The sequence below is a fragment of the Phalaenopsis equestris genome, unplaced genomic scaffold, assembly GCF_001263595.1.
Source record: "Phalaenopsis equestris unplaced genomic scaffold, ASM126359v1 Scaffold000030, whole genome shotgun sequence".
NCBI lineage: Eukaryota > Viridiplantae > Streptophyta > Magnoliopsida > Asparagales > Orchidaceae > Phalaenopsis > Phalaenopsis equestris.
The window spans coordinates 919,588-937,659 of record NW_018164472.1 but is presented as its reverse complement, the minus strand read 5'-3'; the positions used below and the strand labels follow the sequence as shown (position 1 = coordinate 937,659).

Genomic DNA, 18,072 nt, shown 5'->3' with positions numbered 1-18,072 from the left:
TATATATATATATATACATATACATATATATATATATACATAAATATATATATATATATATTATTTCAAGCTAAAACAAGTTGAACAAATAAATTATTGTTCATATTCGGCTCATTTGCTTAGCAAATGAATTGAACACGAGCTAATTAATGAGCCGAACACGAGTTGTTTCTGAACAACGAGCCGTTTTAACAACCCTACATGCTTACCATACCATTCAGATCCTATATATTTACATATATAGCATATAAATTTTAATATTTACAAATATGTCATATTATTGTATGCACATTTATATCTTAATAAAAGTGCCATTTTTTTCTCAATAGCTTGTATTTGTCAAGTGGATTATGATTTTTTATGGATTTTTTTTATTCAGTCAAATCATTTTAAATGATTATTATTATTTTTTTTTTTTTTGAATAGGGTGAGCATTCGAGTTCGAACTCGACGCCTTGAGATTCTTCACTATATTTTCTTATTTTATTCGACCAACATGTAACACATTCGAGCACAATACAATAATTAAATGTTCGGAATTAAATATTCCCTAATATGAATACTATTAAAAAAAAGATTAGGTGGTAATAATCTCATCTTTATAAAATGAAATTAATGATAATGATAACTTAATACGATATAATAATCATGATAATTTTAGAGAATTTGAATCCCATATGTTTTATGATTTTTGTTACTTAGTTGTTTATTTAGCACTAAAGAAATTATTTTGATTTAATTGTGAAAGTCGGTTATCATCATTATTATTATTTTTAAATAATCAGAAAGAATTTGATTTCATAAAAATATCACTATCATTAAATTTAAAAAGTAAAATAGGCCTATTCATGCACAAATTTTAATGCCAAAATGCTGTAAATATAAAAATGAAGTTTTATGTGTTAGATATGTAAATTAGATAAGAATTAATTGTGTAGTATAAATGTAATTTTTTTTTTATATATATAAGAGTAATAATAAAACAATAATATTATTATTTTTAATTAGTCCTATAAATAGTTAAAATTTTGATGATCCATTTAGGAGAGTAGATGTTTTAGATTCAACTTGTGTTAAGAAAGTCAGAGGTAGATCTAGGAAGACTTGAGCTTATTGTATAAAAAAATGATCTTAATTTGCTAGAACTAAATGAAAATATGATACTAAATAGGACGCAATGGAGAAAAAGGATTCATATAGCCGACCCCACGTAGTGGGATTAAGACTTTCTCGTTGTCGTTGTTTTTGTTGTTATAAATAGTTAAAATGAAAATAAAGTTTTCAATTCTAATCATATTTCATCAATTATTATCATTGAAAACATATATTTCTATATTGATTTCATTTAACTATTTCCGTTCGGTAGCACTAAACACTACCATCTGAAAAAATATATGTTTGGCTACGAAGCATTTCCGGAACATCTTCGGACATTGTATTGCAAGAACCATGAATTTTTGTCATTTCAGAACGGTCTGCAACAATCGGTCTGCTTGGCCGAACGAGAAAACTCCTTCAAACAAAGCCAAGTTATCATTATCATTCAATTCATTTTATATCACTAAGATCAGCACCACCCAGCCTTCTTCAAACTATTCATATTATGAAATATTTAACTTCAATCATTTAAAATGTGTTAACACAAGTAAAGAAAAATCCAAAAAAACATCATGATCCACTTGGCAAATACAAGCTGTTGAGAATAAAATGGCACTTTTATTAAGATATAAATGTATATACAATAGGCACAACGGCCTACCATGCAGATGTCAAAACCAGAATACACTAAACTTGGCAGCCTGCCTTTATACAGAACAAAAGATATTTACAATCAAGATCCCTCTATGGTATAGATGAGAGTAAACTCTAAGCTCATTCAAAAAAAGTACATGTTACTGTTAACTAGTCCATCTAAGGGACCCTTTTTTAGGGTTTTAGGGTTTACCCTAATAACCCTAAGGGACCCTAAAAGAATCTATACAGACAAGCTTTCAGCTGCTGCCAGTACCTGTATGGTTATAGAATTGCCTGTTGATCAGAAACTGTACAAGCTTCTCTAAATCTCATATCATCATGTGAACATCGGAAAGGTCATCCATAGGAATCTGAAGCCCCATGAAATCCTGATCCTGCATTCCTTCTTCCTCAAAATTCAGCCATGAGGCAATATCTTGACCTTGACCGCCAAAGTCAACGGCATCCATATCGGGAAGTTGAAGGTTGCTCAAGTCAATATGATCATTTTCAACAACTGGAAGTAAGTTTGGATTCTCTTTCTCCTTGACATTTCTAACAGCAGATCCTGACATATTATGAAGAACATTGACAGAAGCAGATAATTGTTGTGTTGTCTTGACCTTCGGCTTTGCCCTGTTCTTCCTTTCCTCCTTGCAGCTGGATGCGGAAGGGCGGCCGAGCTTCCCAGTGGTATTCTTAATGTCTCGATCCCTCTCACTTCGCTTCCCCTTTGCACCGCCGGCTAATGAAGTTCCAAGACCTGTAGGGGCTTGAGATGGAGTGGATGTGCTGCCAAGCAAAACTTCCTTTTTTTTTATTCGATTTGAACAGATTTCTTCTTTGATGAATTGATGTTCTAGAGAAGGATTTATTGATCGAATTTTGTTGGAAGGTTTGGCTGTAAATGGGTTGTAATTGCACAATGAGACAAAAAGGAAAAGAGAAAATGGTTGCAGAACAATGAAATTATGAGTGAAAAAAAGAAGTGAGGCTCACCATCAGCTGGAAGAAAATTGGCAACTTGTGAATGGTGGCTGTGAGATGATGCAGCAAGGAACATGTCCTTGAAAACAGGCTCTTGAAAGCAACTGATATCTGTCTGTTCAAATTTCTTACATCTTTCCAATGTTTGTTTGATGAATTTCTGGACAGCGTGTTTAGCATATTTGTTCACATTCTTGCTTACAGAAGTAGTAGGACCCCAGCAAGACTGCTTAGCAAAGCAACACATCAATCTAAAATTAGTAAATTAAGGGTGGCATATTCCTTAGCCCAATATAGAATCAACTTAATAATTAAGCTTCCTTGTTTAGTAAATCAAAGAAAATTTTGCTAAGTTCAGAAAAAGAGTTCCCTTGAATCCATGTAGCAACTATGGTAAACGGCGTCCTTTTTTCTGAATTAAAAAGGCATCCAAAGCATAAATCTCAGTCGTGCTCAAATCCATACTACATCAGTTGGAAATCAAATGAAGAATCACAAGACATTTCGAGCACTCACCTTGCCCGAAAAAAATACATATCTTAGAATAGGTAGGGAAACATAAGATAGACGAACAAAGTTTTCTGAAAAAAAAAAAAGGGCATATAAATCATGCTATCATATTTTACTTTTACCTTATGAGATATAATAATATGAATATTTATCTCTTTGAAGATCCATTAAGAATTAAAAAGAAAAAAGAAGTATGCCCAATAATGTGAGTTCAATTGAGCAACATTGTAAAGGAGCGGGGGAGAGAAAAAGAAAAAGAGCAAGATATCAAAAGGAACACCGAGAGAGAGATAAAATGAGAGAGAGAGAGACTTGGCGAAGAATCAGCCATTGATTGAGCAAGGGATAGAGCAGGTAAGCAAAGGGGTAAAGTGCAATTGATTGTGTTATGGCAAGATGATGGACAACTTGCATTTGTAAAGATGTTTAGCATGAACCACGGCAGAAAATTTAGTCCTTCCGAACAGGGCTTGGAATGGAAAGTGAAATTTATTCTTCACACTTGATGAGGTAAACCCTAAACATAAGTTTCCCTTAGTTATGATTGATAGGAAATAGCTAGAACTGACATTCACCTCTAAATTTTCTTTCACTTGGATGAATGTATTCACTTGGATTGATGTATGTAACTCTCGAGGATCTATTAGGAAGTCCATTTTGTGAGGTTTGAATTACCACATACTTATAGAAATTTTAAAATGGTAATCCTTGATAGAATGATAATATAGAATTGAGTTAGAATTTTAAATTTTGTAAAAAACTTTATAAAAGAGGGTTGTTGTTGATAATTGCTCGAGTCATATATTACCTTATTGAATGATTCATTATTAGTTCTTCGAGTCTTAAGAAATTCAAGATACAATTAATGAGACGCCATCAATAATATTAAGCTTATAATCATGATGGAGGAAGAGAGCAGGTAAGCATGGGAATGTTGTGAATGATGAGTATAGGTTGTATAAAATAAAAAAATGTCAGATAATTTCAATCTATGGCAAAATTGCAAACTGAGGCCCCACAACTTTTTTTTCTTAAGTTTCAATCAATGGCCGGACATCTTATTGGGCACTAAAAGAAACTTACACCTCACATAATGTGAGGCCCGCTTTAAGGGGCATCTCACCATAGTTCTACTGAAGAGAATGTAATTAGATCTAGGTTGTTCTTTAAAATAAACATAAATAAAATAACTATCAACATAGCTATTATTTTAAAATCTCATAAATATTTTATTGATAAAAATTAATTAAATAAAAAGAAGTTAATTGAGATTTAAAATGAGAGAACATGGATACAATTGAGTATGAAGTGAGGAATAAAATAAACAATTATGTTGAGGATTATAATGAGGGCCTGTAAAGAGGCGTATACTACGAAGTAAATGGCGAAAGTTCATATCATCAAATTTTGAGGTCAGCTTATATTTTTAATTTCCAGTAATAGTGTTGCTTCCTTTAAATCAAATGCATAATTCAATATTATCATTTGAATTAGTCTTTATAGTAAATTTTCTATAATTTATCAATTCTATAAGACTTATTGACCATATTAAAAAGAATGTAAATAGATTTCTCAATGTAACGAATGTGATTATTTCATGCATTAAATATTATAAATAAATGTTAAATGATATGAAAATAAAAATTAAAAATGAGATAAGAGTATATAGATTATTTGCATGTGCATGCTATACTAATAGAGTTTATCACTTATAATACTAACTGGAGACGCCTAAGGTATCTGTGTAATTTGATGTTTTTCTGCCATCTCATATAATAGTAAAATAAGATCATGATCCGCTGTATCGAAGGATGATATATCAATTAGGGTGAATAGGTGGTTTTCCACTTCAAGCAATAGTAGACATGTTCAACTTCTCATTGTGCTAACGGGATATGTATCTGTCAAGAGTGATTTAGATTATGTTTAGACAATGCTCATGTGACGGATGTAAATGATATAAATAAGATAAATTATTCTACTCTACGACAAAATTAATTTGAACCATCCTAAATGGTTATAATTGAATAATAAATTGCATTTATTTTTACTAATTCTTTATGTTTGAATAACACATTTTTTTTTCACTGCATTATTGTAATTTAAAAGTACATGTATTCACTGACCTGTTAATAGCTCGTTAAATTACCATTTTCCAAGTTGAAATCTCTAGCTAAAAAAAGAGTAAAAGAATGACAATGTACACTGAAGGCATGACCAATATAGAAAAAATCAATTCATTTATAATTGTTTAAGTTAATTTAAATTTTAATCATTAGTGGTGCTTTCGATTTATGTAGATTATTTTTATTAATTAGTTATAGGAATTTAATTCATTGTCTGACCGTTTGATCAAACTTTGATAATTTTAAACACTCGGGCTGGGTCGTTATTGTATCAGCCAAAGATGAATAATATTTATGTATAGGCAATGCAATATGCTCCTGAAATTGATGTCTTAAGTATATGTGGAAATATGAGAGGTTTTGATTGTTTCCATATTTAGCTCTCATGTGGGTCGGTTACCACCTCCAAATCTAGGAGGATTTGTTTGGGGTATCTTAGAAAATCTTTGACAGATATATTTCCTTTCCTATTTTATTTTCTTTCTATTTTTTATTTAGAATTATTTCCTTTCCTGATTTAGATTAGATATATTTGGTAAGTTTGTAAATAAGGAGGGATTGATTTCCCTATATATATGTACCCTATTTGTAAATAATGAACCCAAATAATTTTCGAGTCTGGTTCGAATTAAAGATCATGCTCGTTTAAGGCAGGTAGACCCGCCAACACTGAATTAACTTGAAACCAACCAACCAACCCGAAATTGATCTAATTTTAACCTAAATAATGGTTATTCTTTATGTTAAATGGGTTATACGGGTTGGTGGGTTGAAGGCGGGTCGGGTTCGGGTTCGGGTTATGGTTGACAATTTCAACTTGTATAATATTTAGGTCGGGTCAATTTCGGGAACCTAATCCGCTGACCCAAATTGACACTCATATAATTAAGATTAAATATTATAAAAGATATATGGTTATACTCTTAAAGATTAGATGAATATTATGATTTAATAAATGTACATCACTTCTAATTCTTAAGAAATATTTATGTTCATATTCAAAACGATACATTTCATGATTTCATTAAATTTCAGATATTATTAGTATACATGTTTTTTTTTCATTTGAGTTACAGTGATATAAAACTATGATATACACACTGAGCATTATGTGTGAAAAATTGTTTACATTTATTTAAAAATTCTACCCAGACGTTACCATCATGGAATTCCAAGCTCTTGGGTAAGAAATGACAATCTCTATATCATCTGATGACATACAGCACAATCTACACCTCTTCTTACGAAAGCAAACAGAGAAATTAGTCCCTAAATACTTCACATATAGACTTCTGGACTAATTCAGATCTAACTAAATAGAAAAAATACGGTTGCCTCTCTCCAAAGCTTTGTCCTAACTACTTATTGAGGTATAGGATCATACAAGAGGAAACATCCTAAATGTTCCACTTAGAAGTAATAACTAAATTTTCATTCATAGGGATTCACCTCACCTAATGCCTTTGGTGGTCCAGTTAGCACTACGATCTGATGGGTAAGTTTCTCCTGATATCTTATATAGCAAAACATCTAACAGACCCACTCTTAAACCATTGAACCTCAAATTATTCCTTGAAAATCGTGTGAATCACACAGTCCTTGACACCATTACAAGTAGTTTATTGCTTTTATTTTCTATAGAGACCTTGTGTTTGCAACTTCCTATGCCCTGATAAAATTTGAAAAAATCAGCATACATTCCAGCGGCAAAGTTGACAACATAGTTCAAAGAGAACAAAGGATAGGGATGGAAATTAAGCTACCTCTAGGCCATAGAACAACTAAGAAAGAGCAATTCCGATAGTTCTAGTTCTGCAGAAGCATTTTCAAGTCCAGAGCCACACAGTAAAAATGACTACCATTAAGGGTATTTTATATAATACTTCAAAACGTTAGATGCCCCTTGTTCAATCTCCAAGAAATTTGTATTAAAGAACTGGTAGATCACATATGTTTTGGCACAAAAGACCTCTGGAAATGAACTGTGTCACAGTGATCAGCAAATAGTTACCCTATGATGAATGGAGGCAGAGAAAGAAACTCTATAGTGAAACAACGAGGGCTTGATGAAGAAATCTTGAGATAGATAAAATCTAAAAAAGTTTTGAAAACATACTTAACCGTGTAGAACCGTCAATGATTTGGAAAGATAAATTAATGAAAGTAAAGGTACCAATGAAAATATCAAGCAATTTTCACAATGAGTTGAATATAAATCAAGTTAGACAACTAGTGAAATGGCTAGATGGTAACCAAACAAAGGGGGGCATTTACATACATATCACCCAATTCCTATGCATTTACATATCTAACACCTAAACTTTACTTTCTACATTTATACCACACAAATCTTTCATATCACATTAAAAATACCACCATTTAACTTTTAAAAAGTGAAATGCACCTTTTTATGCATAGTTCAGGTGGTATGTATGTAAAAATTGAAGTTTAGGTGTTAGAAATGAAAATACACAGGAATTGCATACTATGTGTGTATATCCTCCAAAAAAAATTACCATATATCTGTTGTATGCAATCTGTACAAGACGATCCATTGCCAGACTCTCTAGTTTCCTAGAGTCAGAAAAAGAACAAACAATGAGTTCCAATACTTGGAGATGTGTAATAAAATGCGAAAAAAAATAATGCGCACTCAGTACAACTGATAAGAAGATGAAAAATTAAAAAAATCTAAGTTGAATCAAATATTTGCATCTCAAAGAAGGAATGAAGACAATTATCAGCATATAGGAAAGCCTACCTCTGTTGAAGTTCAGTGGCATCCATAACAGCCTTCTCTAACTTAAGGAGCAGGTTTCTCCGATTAGAAGCCTGTTAAATCAACAAAACGTTATGAGGATACAAGGTATAGCGAGAATTATAGAGAGAAGTGTAAAAATGGTCCCCTGTTAGTCCCTGATTTCATAAAAGTGCCAATTTAATCCCCAAAAATTTTTAAAGGGAGCTAAAATAATTCTCAATGTGAACTATTTCAACCCATATTAAACGAGTATGGGGACTAATTTGATACTTTTTATATTCTTTGGGACAAAATCACCTTATGTAAATAGTTACGGGGCTATTTTGACACTTTACTAGAGAATTATATATCAGAGGATATTTTAATCTGTTTTTCTCCCTTTTTTTTCTGTTACTTCGTTTCCTTAGTTTTTTTACTAGGCCGACTATAATAGACTCTGTGAATTACTGAATTCATATTCTAAACGGGTAGAAGCAGATGTATATGGTATTGCAGCACGCAAATTGTTTTTTCCAACTAAAATTAGGACAAGTGTACGCCACACATAAACACGATGCATGATAAAATCAACTAGATTAAAAATGAAGAAGATGGTGGAAGAAGAAATTTGAATATTTAGAGGCATTTACTTATATGCTACACAATTGTTAAGTATTTACATATCTAGCACCTAAATATTCATATTTACATGCATACCACTCGAATCTTTAACATCAAACAAAAATACCACTGTCACTACCTTTTCAAAAGTGAAATACACCTTTTCAAGCATGGGTTCATGATACCAAGGTGTTACAAGCATAAATATCAAACTTTGGGTGTTATATATGGAATACATAAGAATTGTCTGGTATTTATGTAAATTACCCTACAACAACAACAACAACAATTCTTTACCCCTTAAATGGGGCTGGCTACATGAATGTATGTAAATTACCCTAACATTAAAAAAAAAAAACAATTGCAGACTCAAATGAATACCTGTTCACGGAGCTTCTCCTCTAGTGTGTGGATGCCTTTAGTGATGTCTTCATCCTCACCATATGTCCCGTCAGGCTAAAATGAAAAAAAAATCGAGTGCGGTATTAACAATTAAGAAAAGTTAGCTATCAAGACCACAAAAACAAAGTCTCACATAAATAGGAAGTGTCTTAAAAAAGGTGGTCAGCGATTATGCCTATATTTTCACACAAAAATTGTCAAATTTTTAAATTTTCATTTATTTGATTAGCTTATGGATGTGATGTGGGGTGTCATTCACGCCCCAGTCGTGACGAACATCGTAAGCGACACTTGTCCGATTTGATCCAGGTAAAGGAGGAACCAACCGGTCCTAGCAAGTATGGTGTTCCATCCTATTGGGAGCGAGGCCCACTACTCTTTACCCTAGGTTTATATTGGTGTTGTTTGTTGTGTTTGGGCAATTCTTTGCTCAGATTTCTGTCATGACAACAGCCGGTCTGCTTTTCCCCTCTAAGGGTTGTATTCGAAGGCAAGAAGGTGCTCCGACTATAACTCATCCTGAATTGGTGTCTATCCGTCCCCAAACTGCCCCATGGTTCCTCCCTCTAGACGCCAGCCGGTTGCTATCACCTCCAACCAGCCACCAACCTTGTTGTCATCCTCCCTAGCAGCCACACAACCCTACCAATTGACTACCGCCCCTTCCAAACCTTCCTCGTAGGCTCCCCACTAACTGCTCAGCCGCCAACGAGCTTCCGACCGCATCCTTGTTGCAACCGCCGTCGTTTCCACCCTTCCCTATTGCAACCACCGCCGTTTCCACCCTTCCCCCTTGCTGCCCTCGGCCTGCCAACGCTCAAACATCGTCCCTCGGGTGTCTACTTGTTATTCGGCCTTGAGGAAACCGCTGTCATGCTATTTTCTGCTTGCTAACCGTCTTTTCCACCTCCACACCACCTTTAAAAGCCTCACTGAACACCATCACCACCCAAGATCCACCCTCATTGAGTGTTTGTGTCGTGTAATTTGCTAATTTCCATTTATGGTATTGTGTTGTTATTTATTATTTCAGTTGGTTGTTTGTAAGTCCCCAGTTGAGTTTCAGCAATAATATTTGTTTTTTCTATTCTGCTTTGGGTTAACTTCGGTATCATTTGGTAACAGAGCTAGTCTAACTCTAGTTTTATCTTAGGGTTTCTAGTATTCATACAAATTTATCTCCACCCCCCCCCCCCCCCCAAAAAATTTTTCCCCTAAAGAAAACTTTTCCCCTCCTTTTCCACTCAAATCATCCTTACCACCCTACATCACCCCTACCTACACCCCAAACCCTAACCACTCCATCGCCAAGCCAAGAGTCAGACGCCGATCAAGAGTTTAACATGGAAGAGATACAACGTAAATTCGTCAAATGCTACAACTACTAAACAAATTTGAGGAAAGGATAGCATTCAAAGGGGTCACCCGAACTCCATTCAATTACACAGATGAAGTGCCTATTCGAGGATATAAAGATGTTAGAGGATACAAGTAAAGTGCATATTAAAGGTTTCAGAAATGAAAAGCCTCCACCCTGAAGAATTGGTTTGAAATATCTAAGAAACTGGAGTTTTGAGGTAATGTGGATTTGTCATATTTTGACGGTCACTTGGATTCGGAAGAGTTCACGAGTGGCTTCAGATGGTAGAACTTTTCTTTGAGTGCTAGAATGTCCCATTGGACGGAATGGTGAAACTAGCCTCTAGCAATTTAAAGAAGAGAACATTATTTTGATGGTAAAATTTAAAACACCTACGCCAACGTGAGAAAAAATATAAGATCATTACTTAGTCTCAAACAAAACAGTAGATACAATGCCAATACATATCAATTCATTACAGACAGAATGTGCAAACCCTAGTTTCGAAAGTGGAGAGAACATTACAGGATGACCACAACATCTTACAGCAAAGTTCAATCTCAGGATCTTGCAACAAGATTACAGTCAAAGAAACATCCAAACTGACCGCGTCTGAGAGGCCCTAGGTCCAATTGGAGAATAGAGGGAATTAATTTGCATTCCCAAATTCATCCTAGCTGGGAAGTGTTTCAAGTGTCATGATTTTGGACATGCCAAATCAAATTACACAAACAAAAGAATGATCTATTTCACGGATCAGGGAGCAGTTGAAATAAACAGTGGTTCAGGAGAATATGAATATTTCAGAGTATTCTCGACTTCTAGTGGACAAGGAAGAGACGCCAGATTTTCCAATTAAACCTAAGAGAGAGACTCCAACTTGATTGATAATAGATGCTTTAGAAGGTAGTGAGTTCGAGGTAATGAGCTTTCATGCTGAGTATGAGATTGTGGTGCCGCAAGCTTTTGTTGTGCAGGCATTAAGAGAAGCATCAACAGGACTGACATTGGATGTCCAAATAGCCATGAGTTTGAGTAGTTGATATCAGACACAAATCAACACTATATAAGAGAGATTCAAAAGTTTCAAATATATAGGCTACTTTCTAGTTACTCGTGTAGGTCTCTCCCGTTCCACTTCTGAAAGTCCATATGGAGTCAAGGATGTCCTGATGTCATAGGGGATCTCTTGACCAAAGTTTAACAACTTCGATCAAGTGACCAAAGATCTCCGCACAAACCGAAAAAGCCAAATTGTGCAAATTCGCTGCTTCTACTACGTGATTCGTAACAATTGGCTTGCCTGTAAAGCCAGATACATAATCGAACACATGGTGTACACCAACCATCATCATTGTGAGAATTCTTGAGGCTCTCACAAAGAAGCATTTTTTATCCATTTTGGGGGCAATGAAATTCTAGCCAACTTGTAGGGTCGGTCATTTCTTCCTTTTGGCCTCTCCTCCCTCCTGAATTACTAAAAAAGAACATTGATGGTGCTCTCTTACCCTCTGGGATAGTGGGCATAGGCGTCATCAATTGCGACGAGCGCGAAATCGGTATCATCGCTACCAGACAACACTGTCAACATTTGGATAGCACACAAGTTGAGCTCACGGTGATCCATTCGCTTAAACACATTTGTGAACCATGGATGTTCAAGCTTAAAGGCTTTCTTGTGGAGAGATATAATACCAACATTATGCAAGTTTTGAGTTCTTCCATGAAGAGAGATGTTTGGCAACTCCAACCACAACTTGCTCCTGATTTTGCATTTCTCTCGAAGTTCAAACAAATGTTATTATACATGCCTAAAGAATGCAATAGAGTGGCACATGCTAATGACTATTTAGCTCTGCATGATTCTTTTTTTTTTTGACGCATGTAGTTAATCATAATGCTTTTTCTTGCATACTTATAGATGTAGATTACATTTTTATACACAACAGACGCATGCATGCATACATTTTGTAATGTTTATTTTTATTAATGCAAAATACAACCAATTTCAAGGAAGTCCATAAGGAGTCATTGAAATATTAAATTCAATCAATCATTGAAATATTAAATTCAATCAATACCCATTGACATGTGATAAAGCAAGATGAATGAAACGTAGTATTCGAAATCACCTTACGAGCTTCGAAAGAAGGAACATCCGACAATAAGATTTAGGTCCTTTCAAAAAAGAAGTAGAGGCCTCTCCTTAGTGGTTACCCTTCAGTATGATCTTGTTTGCTATAAATTTCGTCCTAGAATTGAATCCTCCTTATAGACTTGTTTATCAGACACATCCATCCAAGTACGAGTGGGAAAAACAAATTATAGATTTACCTGCTCATGAGAATTTGGCTTGTGAGAACAGTGAGAATTGTTCCCTAACCCTAAACACAAGTGTAAAGCCGTCCAAACCTGCCCATCTACTCCAGTTCATAAGTACACATCCTAAGCTAACCACTAAAAATCATTTATAGTCATTTACCCATTATTAAGCCACTTTTCCCAAAGAGATATTTCAACTCAGCCCAAACTAGCCTAATCCAGACTAGTGTTAGTATTTTAGGCATCATTTTCTCCTCAATCTTTTAACATTTCACCAAACCTCCACATCATATATTAGACCTAAAACAAAACATCAACAGTAAATCTTAGTATTTTCTCTCTTCAAAAGGCAACCCACCACCATCACCTATTCTTAAATTATAGTATCATTTTGGTATATCTTTTAAATCAATTTTATGGGTTTGTTCTTTATGCTTTATTAATGCAAATGATTTTTCCATTATTAAATTTTATCGATCAGTGCGATGCGAATACTTATAATTTCATATTATGAAATATTTAATAGATTACATGTTGATTGATATGAAATTATGAATGACATGATTTACATAAATTGATTGTATGTGCATAACTGACTACGATGTCGTCACCCCTTGATAGTACTAGTGGGGAACACTGAGATATAGAAAATGATATTAATATTAATGTGTCTTAATTGACATAATTTTTAGACGATACTACTGTGGCGGTTGTACATATATAGAATAATATTGATATGTCATTATTATAGTAAAATTCATTGAATATCATTAAATATTTTTTATTAATTTATTTAAAAATTAACTAGCATGCACATTATTTTCTTCTTTTGTACTAATGCACCTTAGAAGTATGAGTAGCCACTAGCTTTGCTTAAGCTTACTATTATTTTAAATTAATATTTCATGTTTAATTAAGTGATTAAAAGATGAACGATAAAAAGAAAAATGTTAGGAGTTTTCTATATAATTATGAGCTTCCTTATTTAAGTTATTTCTAAATTCTCTCTTCTGATTCATTTCTTTTAATTGTACAAATTCTCTCCTTATTTATATTAGGAATATTTATTAGGTTAACTAAAAGAGTTTATACAAACTATTATTTATTGGCATGAAAGCAAAGGAAAAAAGAATTCAGCCTATTTGCTCAAAACATTGACATGGTATCAGAGCCACATCGAATTCTGGTCTGAATCTTTCGTCGTTTTCCCGAGCCTTTGAAAATCGTTCATCTTCATCTTCGAGCTCATTCCATCTTCGCCAACCGCTTCCTACGTCTTCGACTAGAAATCGCCGAGAATTTTGTCCGCTTCGGCTTCGTCCGCTTCATCCACTCTGACTTCATCCAAACGCCATCGTCGTCTTCCCTAGCCTTCGCTGCTTCTGCGGCATCTTCAACTGCTTCTTCCGCTTTGGCTTCGTTTGCTTAGTCCGCTTCGACCACTTTGGTTTCATCCAAACGCCATCGTTATCTTTGCTAGCCTTCGCTACTTCTACGGCATTTTCGACTACTTCTTTACTGCTTCATCACCCACTTCGTCGACTGTGTTCTGCGGCATCTTAGATTGTTTATTCCGCCTTCGACTGCTTCCAACGAGTCTTCCTCTAACTACTTCTTGCGAGTCTTCGACTACTTCCACTCAAGGATCGTCGGCTTCGACTTCAGCTTCTTCATCGCACTCAAGGATCGTAGGCTTAAGCTTCGGATTCCTTTCCTTCGGTCTCGGATCAAACTCAAGGCAGTGCACTAATTTTTTGTTCTCTTTGGTTTTCTTTGGGTTTCTTTAGATTTTTTTGGATCTCTTGGCTTTCTTTGGCTTTAGGTTGATTTCAGTCAACGACTTTCTTGGTGATCAACTTGTGAGCGACAATTCTATTTAGAATTTCTTTTGAAATCTTAGCTATCAGATTTACATGAAAGAATTATGCAGTATGAGAATTTCAGTTCAAGATGTTTTGAAAGAGAATGAGCTTTGTGGGCATATTGATGGGTCTTCTCCAGTACCTACAAAGTCAAAAGATCTTGGTCAATAGGAGACAAGTGATGCTCAGATTGTTTCTTGGATTTCAAGACCTATTGAGGCTCATATGGTGAACAATTATGATCCTTTGAGACGGCTAAAGAAATGTTGGAATACTTGAAGAACGTCATCGATTTTTTGTTGGCAAATTGATGCTTCTTGATCAGTTGGCATCAATTTGAAGGGGGATATCAATCAAGAATCACATAAATCAGGTAGCTGAATTAGGAGTTTCCTATAATTATGAGCTTCCTTATTTAAATTATTTTTAAATCTCTCTTCTGATTTATTTCATTTAATTGTACACATTCTCTATTTATTTATATTAGGAATATTTATTAGGTTACCTAAAAGAGTTTGTACAGAATATTATTTATTGGAATGAAAGCAAAGGAAAAAGACATTCAGTCTATTTGTTAAAAACATTGACAGTTCTAACAGAAGGAAACCTGTGGCAAATGCATTAAGAAAGTTCAATAAATAGCATGAAATAAAAATAATCCACAGAGATACAGTTGTGCTCTAATAGAAATGTAAAAACAAACTTACCACAGTTTCGGGGTAAAGCCCAATTCCACTCAGCTCAACCATTAGTCTGTCATTGATGCTCATCTGGTTGTATAGAAATTGAGTACAATCTGTTCTGAATGGTTTTATCTGATTTGGTGCCAGCTGATTTAAGACTTGGTGAGGACTTGATAATGGTCCATAAACAGTTTCCAAAGCTCCATTTGTTCCCAACCTCTCCCATGAACTTTTATCACAAAATCTCTGATTAACATCAACTTTATAATAATCTGAATTTCTTCTAGTGGTTTGGCAGTTCTCGAGCAGGTGCAAGTTCAAATCTTTTGTTTTCATGTCTTTGTCAAGCTCAAAAACTGCAGCATAGGAATCATTACATGTATATGCTTCCCCATAATCAATGGTGTTGTAAAGATTATCAATGTCGTCTTCATCAATGATAGCTGAAATAAGAGCTTGACAAATTGAAATTCTAAATTGGTCTAGAAGAGGGACCGATTCCGTAGTCTGCTTAGCAAATGTGGTTTCTCTCTCACATATGTTAAAGTCAACTCCTCTAGGAAAGGCATTATTTTCGTGCCTACTGGTAACAACTGTTGCCGACGACATTAGAACATGTTCCTGATCAATCTAACAAAAAAACTAAAAGTAAGCAAACGGCTAAATAAAAGTAAGAATTAATTACCATTTACCTCACATCTAAATTAGCTAGATATTATATAGCCCAAAGAGGTTTGGCAAAATATGAAAACTTTCACTCATGTTAACTTCTCCATTCAACTTATGTTATGAGGGTAGTCTAGTTATTCGAGATAAATAATGTAAAACTGATTTAATAGTTCCAAATTGATGGGAAACATCCAAGCCACAAGAATGGCAGTTTTAGTGTAAACTAATGGATTTGAAAAGCTCAAGCATTAGATAAATGGGCTGGAGGAAAATCACTCATCAAAAATATTTCCGGTGGAATTTAATTCAAATATTACTTATCCAAAAGATTTTTTATTAGTAAGACATTGTCCTTTTAAATTTGATAAATAATTATACAGCATTGTATTAATAAAAAATAAATTTAGAGGAATATTAGGAGTGGGAAATAACAGTACTTCTAAAGCCCAAAAAAGAAAACAAATCAATGTTGTGTTGGTTCAATTGAACCAACTAGACATCAGTTCAGCTTTAAATAAAAGTGAAGAGAGATGGGCTAAGAGAGAGAGAGAGCAAGCGTGCATGAGATTGAGGCAATTTCTTCTTCATTCTCCAGTTCTTCTTCTTTATTACCAAGCAAAAAAGACCTAAGCCCAAATTAGATAAATTTTCAAGTTTTCTTAATTCAATTGAAAACCCTGATTCCAGTATTTAATTTTCAACATAACATGTTGGAATTTTGGTGGGAAGAGAATGGCAACAAGGTGGAGAAGATGGAACTCTTTATTGCAAAAGAAGAAGTATGGAGAAGAGTGATTAAGATATGTAATTAAATTAGAAATTTAAAATTTATTTTATTTTAGGACTTCAAGGGATATCTAAAAGTTCATAAATAATTTTAAGTTATTGAAATTTTAAGTGAAGAATTGAAAGGAATAATAAGAGTTAATTAAAATAAATAAATGTATGCAAAATATAAATGTTTTAAATTTAATTATATAAAAAATGGATAGGTATTAAACTAACTAGAAGTTAATTAAGAATAAGTAAACATAGAAGTTGAAGAGTTGTATTTTCCTCAAAATTAAGGCAGGTGATCAAAATTCTATAGTATAATAATGACGTCTTTCTTCTAATATAAATGAAAAAAATTACATATTATTTACACACATCTTCATTTAATCGTTTTTGTTATTTCATATATGATGGCATAGTTTTGCCACTACAAATATTTCTTCATGTTGAAATGAATGAACTCTATGCCTCATGTTGATATTGTATACAATGTTTCCTAAAATATAGACATTGTATGCTAAAGAGAATACAAATAAAATGATATATATAGGAATGCCAATATATGTGCATTGAAATAGTTCATCTCTTTCTGGCATCAAGGATGTTTTATACCTACATATAGAGGTTTAAATGATTTAACTCATCTCGGTATTGGGAGCTAAGTTTGGAAATTTACATTAATATTAAAGTAGCTTGAATGGTACAATTAGACGGTGAACCTATTACAGTTATATTATAAATTAAAATATGATATGATATATACATTTTCTTGGCCGTGTTATTAATACAGAAAGAATATTAAATTACATTTTTTTCTTTCTCACGCTTAAATGAAATGTAAATATTCTATGATTTTATATATATTCACTCAAGATAATTAGGATGCAAATTATTTTTTTTGTTTTCTAATGTAATTCAGAATTGTTATGTACTCACTATTAGCTCACACATATCACTTAAAGAATATTTTCAAAAAGTAATCATATTGAATAAATTCATGATAGATATATTATTGACAATCCGTTGAACATATGGTGAAAAATACTTATATTTTACAAATGTTATAAAAAGAACGGTGTATCATATTATGATTTTTGAACAACAACAACAATAAAAAGCTTTTATCCCACTAAGTGGGGTCGGCTACATGAACTATGTTTCTTCATTGTGTCCTATTGAGTGTCATTTTTGATTTAATTCTAATAAATTAAAAAGATTTTTTTATACAACATGCCCAAGTCTTTTTAGGTTTGCCTCTACTATTCTTAAAATAAGTCTAATA

General features: G+C 33.5%; 1 protein-coding gene across 1 annotated transcript in view; it reads right to left on the bottom strand.

The window, feature by feature from the left end:
• Nucleotides 1-1,706: 1,706 nt before the first annotated feature.
• The window catches only part of LOC110018658, a 34,400-nt gene continuing 18,034 nt past the window's right edge, over nt 1,707-18,072 (bottom strand). Inside the window, exons 10-15 of the mRNA XM_020716029.1 lie at nt 15,372-15,977; nt 9,100-9,174; nt 8,119-8,189; nt 7,874-7,931; nt 2,734-2,947; nt 1,707-2,635 (exon numbers count right to left, since the gene is read on the bottom strand). Coding sequence (XP_020571688.1) covers nt 2,064-2,635; nt 2,734-2,947; nt 7,874-7,931; nt 8,119-8,189; nt 9,100-9,174; nt 15,372-15,977 — 1,596 coding nt within the window. The 3' untranslated portion in view covers nt 1,707-2,063. The remainder of the gene's footprint in view (nt 2,636-2,733; nt 2,948-7,873; nt 7,932-8,118; nt 8,190-9,099; nt 9,175-15,371; nt 15,978-18,072) is intronic.